We start from the raw sequence: 18,319 nt of genomic DNA, 5'->3' as shown, positions 1-18,319 counted from the left end.
TGGGCTAGTGTGGAATTTGTTACTTGGTGACATTTCCACCAAGCTGTCAGAGTAGAGGTTATGGTTATAGCATTAAACCATCAGCACAGGTGGCGCTGCATGAGTCTTCATGTCCGGGGTTCGCTCACCTGCACGGGGCTGAACAGCTGTCCGCTCCCTCCGCGTTGCGAGTGAGAGACAGTTTCAATTCAACTACAAATAGTAACTTAACAGAAATAAAATGACTACTACATAGTCTGTGGTGATCGTTTGGTTCCCATTTGGAACGTTTTATCGCAGCTGTCCATCGCGCTCTTTCTGGGTTTCTCTGTAGTATCCGATTTCAGTGGGCCAAATTGCTTGTAATAAAAGTAAACTAATGGAAATTGCTGCTGTAATTTGAGTCTTTTAATGTGACTTGCTATGATGCAAGGTTTCGAACAGGCGTACCGCGTGATACTGGTGTGTGGCCACAGCGTGCACATCTGATGTTGCTCACTGTGGTCGTCCCCAGTGTGCCCAGGGAGCTAGTGTGTTTGCCCAGACACATGAAAAAATTAGAGGGAACATTGATCTGGATCCCCCTCCCCCTGTGATTTCCGCCCATGAGCATATATGAGTATATGGTGAAATGATTTTTGCATTGCTCTTTAATAGTTTTGACCATGTGTGTTTCAGGCCGTGGTGTGTGTCCTGAAGGCTGGAGGGAGTTTAAAAGTGACTGTTACTACTTTTCCACTGATTCTAAGGCGTGGTCAGAGGCTAGAGTTTTTTGCAAGCATCAACAGAGTGAACTTTTGAGCATTCAGGACATTAATGAAGAGGTGAGACAATTATTTTATCAACAAATGTTCTATATTTTTTATATTTGTACTATACTAAGTGACTGACTACTAGCTGGAGGGTTGCTGGTTCAAACTCCTCCTAATTGGAGATGCCACAATTTACCCCCCAAGTATAAATTGTACCTAACATATTACTATGCAACTAGTTAGCATTTGGCTTTTGAAACCGCAAACATAAAGGGCGAAGCTAAGATCATTTTTTATGTTTATGTTTATTTATTTAGGTTTGGCTTCAGCGCCAGCTGCCCAAAGAGAGATACTGGATTGGCCTAACTGATCAGTACACAGAGGGTGTTTGGGAATGGAGTGATGGCAGTGCCTTACCTGATCACCTACTGTAAGTCTAATTAATATACTATGCTTAAGTGCACTATAACCTTTAAGTTTGACTGAGCGTGCTCCTGTTGCAGACCCTGGATAATGAACTCTTACAACTCCAACAACAAGGACTGTGGCCAAGTTATGGGAGAGTATTCCATGAATTTCAATGCTGAAGACTGCAGTGTCGAGACGAGATATATCTGTAAATATAATAAAGGTAAAAAAAACAATTGTCTTTCTAATCCCAATTTGGGGTTAAGGAACTTTAGGAATTTGTCTAAACAATAATTTTATACTGAGTTAAAATACCCTATTAAACATACTATTATGTATTTTTACGAATTCATTGAAAGTACTTTATCAACTTAAAGCGACCGTTAACTAGCAACAAGGGGCGGGGGGGTTACTGGTCAGCCAAATGGGGATCTGGACCCACCTCCTCCCGCTATATGGTGAAATGATTTTTGCATTGCTCTTTAATAGCTTTGACCGTGTGTGTTTCAGCCCATCGTTTGTGTCCTAAAGGCTGGAGGGAGCTTCGGAGTAAATGTTACTTCTATTCCACTGATTCTAAGGCGTGGCCAGAGGCTAATGTTTTTTGCCAGAGGCAACAGAGTGAACTTTTGAGCATTCAGGACATTTATGAAAAGGTGAGACAATTATTTTATCAACAAATGTTCTATTTATTTTATATTTGTACTATACTAAGTGACTGACTACTAGCTGGAGGGTTGCTGGTTCGAACTCCACCTAACTCTGTGGAGATGCCACAGTTCACCCTCAAGTATAAACCTTATCTAACACATTGCTGCAACTTGTTTGCGTTTGGCTTTTGAAACCCCAAACATAAAGGGAGAAGCTAAGATAATTTTTATGTTTTTGTTAATTTATTTAGAAACGGCTAACGTACAGCTCAAACAAAGAGACATACTGGATTGGGCTAACTGTTCTGTACACCGAGGGTGTTTGGGAATGGAGTGATGGCAGTGCCTTACATGAATACCTATCGTAAGTCTAATATACTATGCTTAAGTGCACTATAACCTTTAAGTTTGACTGAGTGTGCTCCTGTCGCAGATACTGGATGCCGGGTGAGCCTAACGGCGCCAACGGAAAGGACTGTGGCCAAAGTGTGGGATCCAGTTACTGGCAGTGGAGTGCTGAAGACTGCAATGTCAAGAGAAGATATATCTGTAAACGTAATCAAGGTAAAAAAAAAAAGTAATTTCAAATTGAAAGGAATGTTTTCACTGTAAAATAAATTAGGGAGAAAAGGAAGAAGAATATATACATTTTTTTGAGAACTCTTTTCAAACTGAATAAAAAAAAAAAATCACATGTATCCCTGTTTTACAGAAAACTGGTTCACGTTTGGTTCCAATTCCTACTTGGTAAAAGCCAACAGAAGACTGCCCTGGACATTAGCCAGAGAAGACTGTTTGCGGGAGGGGGCGGATCTGGTGTCTATCTCATCTCAAAAGGAAGGGCAGTACATCGCAGGGAGACTGAACCCTTTTTACGGGACCGTCTGGATTGGACTGTCCACACTGGTGAGACGAGTAATGTACCTTTAATACCTGTTATAAATGACTGAGATTAACAAAGCACTCCTCTCTGTTTTTGCCATCCCCATTGAATTCATTAATTCAGAACTGTGTATTTGAGTCTCAAAACTCCTGCCATCGACACAATAAATGCATACCTTTGGAACATACTTATGGCAGGAGCCATAACAGAAAAAAGGATGCAACAAACTGCACCAACGAGACTGACATTATAATTCAAAATAGAAAAAATCTCATTTGGACTTAATCTAAAAAGGGGCAATTTGACTGATTATGGGCCAAATGGGACAAGCTTGCCGGACTACATACAATAATTAAGTCTAAATATAGCCACAAGCGGCAATGATCGGCCCTCGCCACGCCGCTGCCGCCACGCCGCAAGAGGAGGGGGCGCTAACCCGCCCCAATTGTCCTTTTATTACGCCTACTGCTGAATCTGTGACGCTGTCACATCTTCTCCCCTTTGTTTTACCATTCAAAAAGCAATTATATTTTGAATTCTTGGCAAAATGTGCGGCTTTGCCGCACAGACACCGTGACTCTTTGAATAAAAATGTGGATAACTTTTGATGGTCCACCCCTGAAGATGAGTCTCACCAAATTTCAGGTTAATAGGGCTAAAGCCCTAGGAGGAGTTTGTGAAAGTATAAAGTGTAAACATGTTCTGGCGATTTCCCCATTGGAATAACATGGGAGGTTTTGGTCATCGCTATGGCAAAGCCATAACAATTATGACATGGGTCTCATTGACTTTTTTGATGGGGCCAAAATTGAGTTGTGTGTCAAATTTCATATAATTTCGCAAAACTAAACATTTAACCTCCATATAAAATCTGTAGGGGGCGCTGTGGCGCCAAATTAATTTATTTCACTTCAAGTAGGTTTAGGGCAAAGAGTTTAACAACTGATTCTAATTTGACGCAATTCGGACTTTATCTGCGCAAACGGCAGAAATGTTAAATTTGGGAGATTTCTGAAATTCTAGCTACAGTTTGCGGCTTCGCTGCACAGAGACCGTGACAGGTATCAATGTAATTAGGCCCGAGCGCCACAAGCTGGCGAGAGGCCTATTAATCTCGTAAGGCCGTGCGAAGCACGGCTGCGAAAGTGCGCACGTAGTGCGCACGAAATCGAGCGCGAAGCGCTCGCCCACTTCCAAACACTCACTAACGCACTCCTCCACTCATGCACGCCCCGTGCATACTAATTAGTAGTAGGAAAATGGAACATTACCGTTGTAAACGGGTGAAGCCCGTGCAAAAGTGCGCACTAAACGAGCACCCATATAAAGCACTCATTTGCGCTAAGTAGCTCACGAATACGTTCCTCATCTCTTGCATGTTCCGTGCATATAGGCATGTAATGCAAAAATTGAACATTATTACTGTTTAGAGGGCCAAAAACACAAAGTGGGCGGAGCCCACTCAAAATTAACGAAAGTACCCGTCAGTGACCAGGGACCCACACCATGAGGTAGGAAAGCGCGAGCGCTTTCCGAAAATGTATAGTTTATGATATTTGAAAAATGGGAAACATTGTTTTCGCATCGGAATATTATTCTTTCTTCTTCTTCTTCTTCTTCTTCTCGGGACCAACCCCCCTATTTTTCACCCAGTGAACATTGACGAAAAGTCACAAAAATTTGCACACCTCTAAAAATCGTGCCTCTCTACATTCTGGCTATTTCCCTTTTCTAAAATAAAAAAAATTGGCGCGTCAGCGCCCCCAAATGTACCAAAAATGCATTGAGAGATGGGAAATGACCCAAAAAAAATCTGATCGTAGAATCATGAAATTTGGCGCCGAGGTAGATGGTGACAAGAGAAGTAAAAAATATTATTACGGCAACGCCGTCCGCCCAACCAAATGTCGGCCATATTGCTTCAAAAATGGCTAAACATGACTTCTGAGTTTTTCCAAACGTCGTACTTTTACGAACTCCTCCCAGGGCGTTGGCCCTAAAAAGCTGAAATTTGGTGAAAATGCTACTGAGGAGTGGGACATCAAAAGTTATCCAAATTACATTGATACCTCTCACGGTCTCTGTACGGCGAAGCCGCAAACTGTAGCTAGAATTTCAGAAATCTCCCATATTTAAAATTTCTGCCGTTTGCGCAGATAAAGTCCGAATTGCGTCAAATTAGAATCAGTTGTTAAACTCTTTGCCCTAAACCTACTTGAAGTGAAATAAATTCATTTGGCGCCACAGCGCCCCCTACAGATTTTATATGGAGGTTAAATGTTTAGTTTTCCGAAATGATATGAAATTTGACACACAACTCAATTTTGGCATCCCCATCAAAAAAGTCAATGAGACCCATGTCATAATTGTTATGGCGTTGCCGTAACGATGACCGAAACCTTTCATGTTATTCCAATGGGGAAATCGCCAGAACATGTTTACACTTTAGACTTTCACAAACTCCTCCCAGGGCGTCAGCCCTATTAACCTGAAATTTGGTGAGACTCATCTTCAGGACCATCAAAAGTTATCCACATTTTCAGTCAAAGAGTCACGGTGTCTGTGCGGCAAAGCCGCACATTTTGCCAAGAATTCAAAATAAAATAGCTTTTTGATGGCAAAACAAAGGGGAGAAGATGTGACAGCGTCACAGATTCAGCAGTAGGCGTAATAAAAGGACAATTGGGGCGCGTTAGCGCCCCCTCCTCTTGCGGCGTGGCGGCGGTGTGGCGGCGGCGTGGCGAGGGCCGATCATTGCCGCTTGCGGCTATATTTTGAATAACTTTTGATGTCCCACTCCTCAGTAGCATTTTCACCAAATTTCGTAAAAAATTTCGTAAAAGTTCGACGTTTGGAAAAACTCCCGAGTCAAGCTTAGCCATTTTTGAAGCAATATGGCCGACATTTGGTTGGGTGGACGGCGTTGCCGTAATAATATTTTTTACTTCTCTTGTCACCATCTACCTCTGCGTCAAATTTCATGATTCTACGATCAGATTTTTTTCTCTCTCAATGCATTTCACCCTGGAGAGACAAAGAGACCACGAGAATGGACTGTTTAGCAAGCTTTATTTGAGAGTTATTTGGCGCTCAGACCAGCGGCGGAAGACGTTGCAATCATGGGCACTCCATGATCTATTTGTATTAGATGTCTCCCCCGGAGCCTGGAGACTGGTGGTGGTAGATGTGAAGAGAAGGTAGAGGATGAGGGGAATTTAGAGGAGGAGCTGGGGAGGTGGTGGGTCGCAGTACGGTTTGAGCGGCCGAGCCATCTGCCTGAGCGCTTAAATGCCACCGCCTGGTGCTGATTGGGAGCAGGGAGGAGTCACTGGGAGCGTTGATTGGGGATGAGGAGCAGGTGCGAGGGCCATGGTACAGACGCCCCCTGACCTTTCACCCTACTTCTTTGGCCAGGAAAAACTGCATAACCTCTTTGGGATAAGCGCAGAAACCTGGGAGAGTCCATGGTGAAGGAGGGATCTGACTCTCACAGACGGACAGGCGGGCGCTCGCTTGAGTGCGATGATGGCGCTGGGGAGCAGGGTCCTTCCATGGCGGCCTTGATGTAGGAAGGAGTTAGGTCTTCCAGGCTGAATTTACGCAGGCTTCATTTTTGGTACATTTGGGGGCGCTGACGCGCCAATTTTTTTAATTTTAGATAAGGGAAATGGCCAGAATGTAGAGAGGCACGATTTTTAGAGGTGTGCAAATTGTTGTGACTTTTCGTCAATGTTCACTGGGTGAAAAATAGGGGGGTTGGTCCCGAGAAGAAGAAAGAAGAAAGAAGAAAGAAGAAAGAAGAAAGAAGAAAGAAGAAAGAAGAAAGAAGAAGAATATTCCGATGCGAAAACAATGTTTCCCATTTTTCAAATATCATAAATTATACATTTTCAGAAAGCGCTCGCGCTTTCCTACCTCATGCTGTGGGTCCCTGGTCACTGACCGGTACTTTCGTTAATTTTGAGTGGGCTCCGCCCACTTTGTGTTTTTGGCCCTCTATACAGTAATAATGTTAAATTTTTGCATTACATGCTTATATGCACGGAACATGCAAGAGATGGGGAACGTATTCGTGAGCTACTTGGCGCAAATGAGTGCTTTATATGGGGATCCCAATGTAAAGTGCTCGTTTAGTGCGCACTTTTGCACGGGCTTCGCCCGTTTACAACGGTAATGTTCCATTTTCCCACTACTAATTAGTACGGGGCGTGCTTTGCACGGCCTTACGGGACTAATGGGCCTCTCGCCAGCTTGTGGCGCTTGGGCCTAATAATAATATTTTTAGCAAAAACAGTATAGTCATTTCCACTGTAACAACAAATTATACATCGTTTGAAAGCTCTAAGCCTTCCCCATGCCGCCATGGGGTGGAATCATCATTACGAGCGCTTACGCGCTCGTCACTCCCTTTCTCGTCGGGATGCCCCACCCACTCCCCATAGACTTCCATTGATTTGAGCAGATACAAGAATGGCCCATGCCTGCGGCATGGATTCTCGCTTACGGGACGATGCCAGGAGTGTTTTTGGAGGAATGCAGCGCTTCGCGCTGCTGTTGTCAACAATGAGTGAATGGGCTACGCCCATTCACTCATTGTTGACTAATTCTGTCATAGCAGGAGTAAGTATGCATGATCCATGCCTTCGGCATGGGCTAGTTCACTGTACTTGCCAGGGGCGACGGGGTACCAAACATAGGTCAGACAGTTGCAACGCTGCCTAATTAGTGTTTAGATATGTAATTTTCTGTATTTTCTGTTGCATTGGGAAATGAATAATAATAATAATAATAATTCTATATCACATTTCTTTGTGTCGGCTTTCAGGTCTGCGACATGTTCTCATGCACAAGAACAAGGAGGGAAGCAGGAAACACAGAGTTTGCCTGGTCAGATGCTCAAACAATGTCGTATCAAAATTGGGGTGAGAACAAACCCTCTCCGTAAGTAAAGCTATCGAACAAAACTCTGTCAAACAAGAGAATCAAAGCATTAAAAAGTAGCTTTCTTTGCAGAGATCCTAGAGAAAATTTGTGTGCGACCATCAACAATGGTCCATCAGCACAATATGGGAAATGGAGTTCGCAGTTATGTTGGGATAGTTGGCCTTACATTTGCAAACGGACCCCGAACAGTAAGCTATTTCAGGACATATGTACTTTTCAATTGTATTGTAGATAACTCCTATTTCTTTGTCTACAGCATTCTGTCTTCCAGGGTGGCAGAGTTTCGGTGGCAGCTGTTACTGGTTGGTCAATAGCATCAGCCTCATGGCAACATGGAACGAAGCATCCACAGAGTGCTATGGCTTGAGGGGTCACCTACTTATTATAAATAGGTACATTAAAATTACCCTCTTATTGCCTTTGTTTTGTTTTTTTGGTTTTACCCCTCATTGGCATTCAACGGTCATGTATGTTATTTTATTTATAACGATTCTAATTTGCCTGAGAGCATCTTTGACATATTTATTAATTGTTTTAAATTTTATGCATATCATATAATATATTGTATGCAATATAGAGTACTAATAGTAAGTGCCATTTGTGTCTTTAGCCAAGAGGAACAGTTCTTTATCAATGAAAAACTTCCAGATTTTCAAGGGAAGATTCCAGACATTTGGGTTGGTCTATCAGGTATCTTATACTGGTAATGACATTTATCAAGACTGAATGGAGTATTTAATGTAATAGAATGTATTATTATCAAACAGATATGTATCAAGATGGAGAATTTAAATGGGTGGATACTAGTCCTATTGACTTCTCAAACTTTGCTCCTGGTTTCCCTAAGAACACAGAAGACATACGGGACTGTGGTCAAATCTACACAGGTTTGATCTTACCAACCCTCATTGTTTTGTATTGCATTCATTTTGTAGCATTGTAAGGAGCAAATCTACTGTATTTCATTCTAGTAAACGGCAATTGGGAAACAACCAACTGCTTTAAGCGCCTGGGCTACATTTGTGAGAGGACTGGGGGACCACAAGCAACAAGACCTGGTATGCTGACACATTTGAAGTTAAATGTCATTTTGTTTTAAACTAATATATTTGTATTCTTTAGATATCCGCTGCGATGCTGGGTATTTGTTGTATAGGGACTTCTGCTATCATTTTGAGAAAAAAAAAGTGATGAACTGGCACAACGCGGAGACTTATTGCATCAAAGAGCAGGGACATCTGGTCAGCTTCCACTCTGAGGAGGAGCTAAGCTTTATAAGAGGTGTGAACTGCAATATAATATTATAGAAAACAAAAATTGTTACTTACACCTAACCCTATACATTATGTTATGCAGCCTATATGCATAAAGACGCCTGGACCGGCCTCAATAACTTCAATATTGAAAACAAGTTTGTGTACACTGATGGAACAGCGGCGGTAAGTCACAAGAACTGTAGTTAACCCATTATATGGATTTAATCTATTTTATTCTCATGAGGGATGTCACGGTGTGCAAATTTCACGGTACAATAATATCACAAATCACAAATAATCACAAATAATGTTTCACAGTACAAATATTTGTTGTGATATTGTCGAGAACAGAATTGAACGCTCATGCCTTCATGTTGCTTGAGCAAAGGTTCATGATCTATATGTCTGTAACAAAACATATATGAGACTTATTTCGGTTATTGTTACATCCCAAGTGCTTTTATGTGAAACAATATCATCTTTTGCTGATGCAGGATTTCCTCCCTTGGGCTTCAAATCAACCAGACAATCGGAATAATGAGGACTGTGTGTACATTAGAGGAATTAATCAAGAAGGGCAGAAACTCGATCGTCACTACTGCATGGTCCTAAAACACTTCATCTGCAAAAAAGGTTTACTTTTGCACCAGGTTATTTATTGATTGTCAGTTTTGGGTTATTGACAACGTTTTTTTTAAACATTAGCTCAGAGACAAGAACTACTTCCTCAAGCTCCAACATCTGGGCCAGGTTTGTGTGATCTCAAGTGTAAATTGGATTTATGGGAACACAGATGTGAGCTCTTGTCGTCCCTTGTTAGGATGGAATGAGAAGTGTGGGTCTTGGGAGGCTGACCCTTTTAACAACTTCTGCTACTTGTTCAACTTCCTGTCTATGAGGACGTGGGCAGAAGCTCTGGTCGACTGCATGAACCAGGGAGGAGATCTCCTCAGTATCACAGATATTTTCCAACAGAGCTTTATACAAGGTGCGTTACAAACACAGACTGTGTATTACAAATACGCTAAGCTGTCATTAAATCCTGTTGTACTGCAGTTGTTTTCCAGAAAAGTCCCAGCACTGGGACGTCCCTGTGGATGGGTGGTCATGGCTCAATGACTAGAGGTTGGGAGTGGACAGACGGCTCACCGTTCACTTACATTCACTGGGAAACAGGTTCATAGAAGTGGAAAAAAGTGCAGTCTGTACGTGCAATAAAACATGTACAAACACATAGTATATTATCTGGTTTGACCCAGGCAACCCAGGCGACCATCATAGAAAGGACTGCTTGTCTATTCGTATCAACAATGGCTACTGGAATGATGACAACTGTGAATACAAAAGAGGATACATATGCAAGAAGAAAGGTAAACTGTCTTTTTAACGATCATTCTAAATGTGTCTGACCGTGGATAAAGCAGGTACATGTCTACCCGGAGACATTTCGAGTTATTCACAGATTCCGAAAGTGTGAATTCAAAGCTTTCCAATGATGTCTCTGATAATGGCCAGGCAAGCGCGTGATTGGTTCGAGTGATGCAGTGCGTGCGTGACGTGCGACGTACATAAGCCACGTGACCAGAAGTGGTATCGGGAGTTGTAGTTTTTTTCTATTTCTAGTTTTTTTATTTTCTAAAACTAAAGCAAAACACCATAAAACACACACAAAGCACCACCCACACAACCTACGGGTCAAGAAATACTACATAAGTAAATAATTTGTACAGACAAAACGCCGAAAAATAACCCGATAACATAGCAAAGTTTAGCTTACAACTTAGCTCCGAATAACTGCGTTTAGCTCCGGGCTGTGGGGCTAACAGCCAGTTTAGCACCATAAAACACACACAAAGCACGACCCACACAACCCACGGGCCAACCCACTCCGAAAAATAACCCGATAACATGGTGATAACAGCAAGTAGTCACATTAAGCCCGTATTGCAGAGTGCACTGAAGCAACATGTTAGCTTAGCATTAGCTCCACCGGAGCAGACAAGATTCTAAAGTGATCACGAGACCGCCTTAAAACACAGCGTTAAAGCAATAATTTAGTAGTAAAGTAAAAGTGTATCTGAGTAAACAGTTCCGTTGCAATGTAGTCCAGGAAATGTAAGCTCTGAAGACTGTGCTCTGCAGACGGTCTGGAGGAATGAGAGAAGCACACAGGGCACGCAGAGCACGCAGCTGTAGCCATGCGGATCACAGTTGATTGGTGGAAAATGTAAACAATACGTTGGCTGGAAAAAGGTGACGCCCCCCAGGAGAGCAGGAAAAAGACCCGAAAACTCCACATTTTTAACAGCTTAATGTATACGTTTAAGACAACCAATAGTGTTATCTGAAGCACACAGGGGCTTATTCATAACTTCAACTAGCACATTCTGCAAAAAAACGAAAATCACACATTTGAAAAAAAAAAAACTTTTATCTCAGTTTCACCGAGGCCGACATGTACCGGCATTAAGGCTGCGCCGCCACAAATAAACTGCTAACTTACTGATGCTGTTTTGTCCTTTAGGAAGAAAACCTGAACCTCCTCCACCCCACGATGGTATTGAATATTTACTATCTATAATGTTTGTATATGTTATCTTTATGTGAGGATGTTTGTGTCCACAACAGCCATAGAATCATCATGCATTCATATTTTTACACTTTTTAAAACTCGGATTCATAGAACTACTTCTGCTTGACACCTCCACTGTATAGCTTTTGGAAAATCACAAATTCTGAAATAATATTCAGGAATGCATTCAAACTTGATATTGAGTTATTTGAATGAAAATCTCCAATGACAGAAAAACGAAAAAACTTAAAAACGAATGTTACGAATCTAACTACTGTAGGGTAATCTTACTAGTACAAGTACTGTTACTTGGTTATGAATGTCCTCCCACTTGTAAAAGAGGGGGGGACATTCGGGGTTGATAATGATTAAAGAATTGTTCAAGATTTCAAACATGACACACAGTGTGGGTATGTTTGTATTTCAAGAGTAAGTTGAAGCACCAGCCGTATATTCGGCATTGAACAACTCTATAATCAATCTAAATTAATGTATTTATTAAAAATTAATTTGCTCGTTGATCCAAAGGTTTGTGAGAACGTAACCGTGACATTGATCCCTTTTCTGGAAATGAATGAACACTTTACCAAAGGTGGTATATGAAGATTTAATGACCAAATAATGAAACAGATAAATGTGGAATTAGGAATATGCAAATTAGTTGATAACAGATGGAAACACTAGACATGATTGTTCCAATCTATCTAGTTGTGTGTTGGAGTTAATTCTAAAATTAAATGATCAGCCAGCCTGTGAAGTGCATTGCATGAAAACTAACCAAAATCCTGAGGAGATGGACCTGCGTGGAGTCCAAAAGCCTGTGTGTCGTCCCTGTCGCCTTCAGGCTTCACTCAGGGGTCACTCAGGGGTCACGCTGCCACAGTCCACACACTGGCCAGAGCAGGGCTGCTCTGGAGCTCGGCTCTGACTGTCTCAGGCCAAAGAAGAACTGGATCAGGCTCTGTGATCTGCGTTCTCCTTGGCTCTGAGGCGTTCCTCACATAAAAAGGGCCCTTGGGCTGATTCACAGATGAGGCTGGTCTGAAAAGTTGCAAAAAGGTCCTTTGCTTGATTTTGAATGATGCAGTATCAATCACGTTTAAAAACGGGCACAGAATTCTTAGTTCTGGGAGAAGAAGTTAGCTTCAGGCTCTGGAAAGTCTTTGTCCTGTAGCTTAGCTTAGCTTAGCATCGCTAGGCCAGAGGTGAGCCCTCTCCCAAGGTCTCATGGAAAGTCATCTGATAGACAAATTCTGCAATCTGATGATTGTTTACTAAAACCGCATAGTCTTTGTAGCGTTTTAGCTTTTGTATTTGAGAGAAAATTACTCTTGAGTTAATTTTGATCCTTCGATGGAAAAGTTATTTTCAATGTTCAAAGCGTCTCTGTTCGTTCGCTCATGTTCTCTGCTCCTGCAGAGAACCATAAATCTTCACACGGACTGTTAGCTGATAACACTTTAGCCTGCATTCCTGTCACCCTGGCAACATGAAGAGGTCATCTGCATAACCTACAATATGGTTCTATTTTATACTTATTGGAGGCTTAAGCACTGAATGTTTCACTGCGCTAAAGGAATCATTCAATGCTTTAGCCTCTGACTGTCAATAAGTAATAAAACTACTTGTTTGGCCCAACCCAAAGCCTAATCAAAGTATGAAACTCATTTGATTTTGAATGCACGGTGGGAAATGAGATTAGTAGCAATGATATTTAATGATATTTAAGGCGTAAGGTAAAGATAATGATAATAATGATAGTAATGCATTCTCTGTCCACAATCAGTTCTCTTTAATAGAAGAAGCCCCAACTGATCTTAATCTAACTTATATTCTAATAAACATGCAGGTAATAATTGTTCAATGTTGTGTTGTGCCTCGTGGTTTTTCAACAGATGCAATTACCTGTGCCAGAAAGTCCAGCTTCACTATTGCCAATGACAGAATGACGTGAGTGGAATGCCTTTTGAAAGATCTTCTGCATGGAAAACTCATCTTACAAGTTGACCTTTCTTTCAGTGTTCATTGTCCTGCTGCCTGTGCAAAGGCAAACTACCAGGTTTATGGAACGTCAGTCTATCGCGGTGTATGTACCTCTGTCTAAACATACATAATCAATCTCTGCACTGCACATGTGGTGTACAATGTTAATATGACTGTATTTCTCTTTCAGGACTCAAACATTTGTGCAGCTGCCATTCATGCTGGAGTGATTGTTGATGACATTGGAGGGGACTGCACTTTACTGAAAGCTCCAGGTCAAAGCTTTTACCCGGGTTCCACCAGGAACGGCATTACGTCTCAACAGTAAGTCAAGTTTTATTTTATCCTTATTTTTTTTTTACTTGATAATCCAACACTGACTATCTTTTCAGATTTGATGGAAATTATGAAGTCTCTTACGTATTTGATGATGGGGGTACGTTTGTGTTTACCCTGTTGTATTCCTGATATGAACTGTTTTGATTGCAAGTGCCATACTGTTCCAGATGTGAGGTGTCCAAGCCTGGATTGGTACGCATTTGGGAATTTTTGCTACAGACCTTATGCAGACAAAAAGACCTGGCATGGAGCCCAGAGCAGCTGCAGGAAAGTGGGGGCTGAACTTGTGTCCATCCTCTCAATGTTGGAGCAGAGCTGGTTGGAAAGTTTCCTCCGTCAGGGTAAGACTGGACGGCTATTGCAGGTCTAAAAACTATGACTATTATTGTATTTCCATTTTTCATACAGAGGCCAGTGATGTGTGGACAGGGCTGAATTACCTTCTCTATACTGGGCTCTTCATGTGGTCTGACACACATTTAGTCACCTTTACCTACTGGGCTCCAGGGCAACCAAGTAACCATGACGGCTTTAGTAAGAGCTGTGTAGAGATGTTACAGACTGTGAGTCATTTGGCTACTGTAATTATTACCCTTCAATAACTTGTATCTTCTTGTAGCAATTTCTAACACATCTTCATTGCATGCATAGACCGGCCGATGGAAGGATGTTTCTTGCACAAAACGTAATACCTATATTTGTAAAATGCCCAGAGCACATTACCCTGTACCATCAGCCCAACCTACAGTTTATGGATGTCCTCAGGTACTGACCTGCTTGCATCATGTCTTTGACATACAGATAATTGAGTTACATTTGTCTCAAATGTCTATATCATTCAAGGGCTGGAATGCATATGGTTCCTCCTGCTACTGGATGGAGGAAACGGCAAGAAGCTGGACTGATGCTAAAACATTTTGTACAGATCTGGACAGCTTCTTGGTGTATGTTGGAGACATGTGAGTTTATAAATAAACTGAATGCATACGCATGAATTAAATCTATAAAACATGTCAGTCAGTTATTATTTGATGATAAATGTGTGCATTTTGATACAGTTTCGAGCAGTCCTACTTCACAGCAATGCTCTCAGGTAAGAATGGACTCTGGTGGATCAGTCTTCGAGCACAAAGTGCAGCTACACATGGGGTGGATTACATCTGGGACAATGGAGCACCCCTAACCTTTACCCACTGGGACAGAAACCAACCAGGTACATGCTTTAACTTAAATACTGTCTGACGAGTTGTATTCCAATGCAAAAGATAAACACTTGTGATCCTGCGACCTGCAGACAATGGAGATGGTACTTGTGTGGCCATGACTGGGGGTCAGATTGGTGGCTTTTGGGATGATCAACAATGCTCAGAAAAGTTTGGCTTCATCTGTGAGAAAGCACGACCTGATGTTACTCCACCCACAGAGGCCCCAACACCTCCACCTTCTCAGGGCTGTGCAGACAGCTGGACTGCTCCGGCCCACTTCAGGAACTGTTACATGGTACTTTATTTTATCTGTTATAAGATTCCAGGACTAATCAACTGTTACCAAGGTGTTAAAATACGAGACACATTTGCACAGCGTGATTAGATGTGATTTGATTTGAGTATTATTTTTTTTCTATAGCGCTAATTATTTTTTCTTATTTTAAAGCTGTTTCATAATGTAGACTGGTCCCAAAAGAAGAGCTGGCAAGCAGCATATAACGACTGTGTATCAAGAGGAGCAAATCTGGTGAGCATCCACAACCTGGAGGAGGAGGAGTTTCTATCTTTGTACAGCAAAGGCACCACCAAGTGGATTGGTCCCAGGAGCAACGACACAGAAGGAGGTACTTTCAGCAGTGACTAAGAATGAGCCAAACTGTTTGATGTTCTAAAATAAATCATTTCCCCCGCACATAAACTAGGCTACTCTTGGAGCGATGGCTCCTCTCTGTCTCACACTAACTGGGGTCATGGAGAGCTGCATAACCATGAGGGCCAGAAGGACTGTGTGGAGATGGTGAGCAGCACCAATGGGACATATTCCGAGTGGAACCACAAGAACTGTGACGCCCATAACGACTGGATTTGCATGATTTCTAAAGGAAAGAACCCCATTTTACCTCCTCCAGTACCAGGTACACTACGAGCAGATCTATGTTTGAGTAAATAAAGCATTTACTGTTAACCTTCTGCACATTTTCTTTGAAACTTTATTGCCTTTGACTATTTTATCATTTTTCTTATATCCACAGCTCCGGATTGTGGCAGTAATCCTGGGTGGAGGAAGAACAACAACTTCTGTTACTACTATAACTGCACTGATGTTGTGGACTTCCACATGGCCATGAATCGCTGCAATGCTGAGAAGGCCACTTTGGTTTCCATTCATAGCGAGGATGAACAGGCCTATGTCGACACTATGGTCATTGTTTTTGTACATTACATGGGGCAACACGGGACTATTTGGTAAAGAACGTTGATTTTCTTGTTATAGGTCGGAACAGGAAATGTTGCCTGGATTGGAATGAGAACGACTGGATTGGCAAATGGACAATATATGTAAGACATTTTTTTTACATTTTATTTCCACTTTTTCTGTTGTGGACAATATCAAATGTCTCTCCTTTCAACAGGTGGGTGGACATTTCCCCTGTGTCATATACCCACTGGGCCCCTGGAGAACCAAACAATGCTGCTGGGGAAGAACAGTGTGTGCAGATGAACCAGGGTATCCGTCTTCTACATAAACCAAATAGCATTTTTATCTATTGATATAATATAATACAAGAGATATAGATAAAATAATATAAATAGCTGTTTACGGAAACTGAAACGTACAGTTAGTAAAAATGTTAACTGCACAGGTGGGTGGAGTGAAGCCAACTGTGTTCAAACGGGAGGATATGTGTGTAAGAAGCAGCTCCCTGGAGATAATCATACTCCTCCCCCTGCGACACAGCCCCGGGAAGGGAACTGTCCAGGAGGTGAGTTTTAAATACTGCCCCTTAAAACTAGTATATGTGTATGTATCTTACAGTATACTTTCTTTTCCAGGCTGGAACCACGTCAACAACAAATGCTTTTTGTTTGATGATATTCAAGCCAACTGGTCCTATGCACAAAGTTGGTGCAAAGAGCATGGAGGAGACCTGGCAGTGATTGACAATCAATATGAGAATGGTACGTTTACCGCAGTGTGCAGTTTGGGTTTAATGACAATCAAAATGAGAATATTTTTGATTCTGTCCTCTAGACTATGTATCCAATTTTTCCATGGACTTTGCGCTCCCCATTTGGATTGGCCTGTCAGACCTTCTGGTTGAAAATCAGTACGCCTGGAGTGATAGGGTCAGCCCTGTGCTCTACACAAACTGGAACGATGAAGAACCCAACAACGCAGGAGGAGCGGTGAGAAGGAAGAGATACAAATAATATGTTTAAACTACTATGAGATTTCCTTCCAACTAATTTGATTTCATAATATTCAACAGGAGCGCTGTGTGGCACTAACGTACAACCGTTTGTTTGGAGGAAAGTGGAATGTTGATGCCTGTCACAAGGATCAGCATTTTATGTGTTCCAGAAACATTCCAATCAGCTCCCCTTAAATCTCATCAAGTGTTGAATGATCTAATACAAAATATTTAGTATGTATTACTTTGGGGAAAATGCTGTTCTTTTTGTAATTGTATTATGGTTGGGTTATGCCGGTGGGAGGGGCTAGTCAGTTTGTGTGTGGTGGCAGAGTGGGCAGCACCTGTGCAGCAGAGAAAAACCTAAAGACTGGAGTTTATATATATAGTATATATATCAGGGTTCAGAATAAGAGGTATCGCGTCGCAAAATGCGACGCAATTTCTCTCAAATGCGATGCATTCGTCAGAAAAAAGTTCTTCGCAGCTTTTGCGATACAAAAATGCGTGTTCGATTGTAAAACCAAAGTGCCTAAAAGTACTGATCACTCGTCAATCGATCGTCAATAACGGCATGACACATGTAGGACGCTGTGTGGACATGACGAGTCCCGCTGCTGTCACAGATTGCGAGTCTGAAAGAGGGAGGAGTCACATGCGGTAAAGTTAGCGTCATTTTCACAGATTCGGACTTCCGAGGTCAATAGCTCCTTAACGCAAAAGTCTTTGCAGATCATTCACATGCCGAAATATTCATATTTACACTGCCAAATGACTAAAACTTTGTTTTTAACAATCAGATGCGTATTTTGGGCGCAACGAATCACACTGCAGAAAGTTGTAAATAAGGCCATCTGACTTTGTGTTGATTAATTTGTTCAACAATTAATTTTATTTGCAAGTTTTATTTAAAGAAAAAATGTTTAAAAAGTGTTTAAAATTTAATTTGTTCAACAATTAATTTTATTTGCAAGTTTTATTTAAAGAAAAAATGTTTAAAAAGTGTTTAAAATTTAATTTGTTCAGAGTTTTCTTTAATAGAATGTTTACAATTACATTTAAATAAATGATTGTGTTATATCAATGGAAAATATTGATTGTTAGTCACTTTCGTGTGTGAATTTCGAAAAATGTACGGATTGTTTAGCAGCGC

General features: G+C 41.6%; 1 protein-coding gene across 1 annotated transcript; it reads left to right on the top strand.

Annotated features, from left to right (window-relative positions):
• Window positions 1-405: 405 nt before the first annotated feature.
• LOC140362581 (macrophage mannose receptor 1-like) lies at window positions 406-18,011 on the top strand. Its single transcript, XM_072448665.1, has 37 exons — window positions 406-441; window positions 1,049-1,161; window positions 1,235-1,294; window positions 2,223-2,353; window positions 2,502-2,695; window positions 7,498-7,594; window positions 7,888-8,008; window positions 8,227-8,306; window positions 8,384-8,503; window positions 8,588-8,674; window positions 8,739-8,897; window positions 8,973-9,055; window positions 9,367-9,505; window positions 9,578-9,622; window positions 9,693-9,860; window positions 9,929-10,048; window positions 10,132-10,242; window positions 11,397-11,429; window positions 13,340-13,394; window positions 13,464-13,530; window positions 13,618-13,751; window positions 13,820-13,863; window positions 13,934-14,107; window positions 14,175-14,329; window positions 14,418-14,531; window positions 14,610-14,725; window positions 14,825-14,979; window positions 15,061-15,266; window positions 15,420-15,597; window positions 15,676-15,888; window positions 16,006-16,175; window positions 16,248-16,312; window positions 16,387-16,481; window positions 16,618-16,737; window positions 16,808-16,933; window positions 17,007-17,161; window positions 17,245-18,011. Exons 1-37 carry the CDS (start codon window positions 406-408, stop codon window positions 17,359-17,361), a joined length of 4,356 nt encoding a protein of 1,451 aa, XP_072304766.1. The 3' UTR covers window positions 17,362-18,011.
• The last annotated feature ends 308 nt before the right edge of the window (window positions 18,012-18,319 follow it).

Source organism: Eucyclogobius newberryi, unplaced genomic scaffold (assembly GCF_026437365.1).
Source record: "Eucyclogobius newberryi isolate DKJ021-1_F unplaced genomic scaffold, fEucNew1.0.hap1 SCAF_17, whole genome shotgun sequence".
NCBI classification, from domain to species: domain Eukaryota; kingdom Metazoa; phylum Chordata; class Actinopteri; order Gobiiformes; family Gobiidae; genus Eucyclogobius; species Eucyclogobius newberryi.
This window is presented reverse-complemented; position numbering and strand designations above follow the sequence as displayed.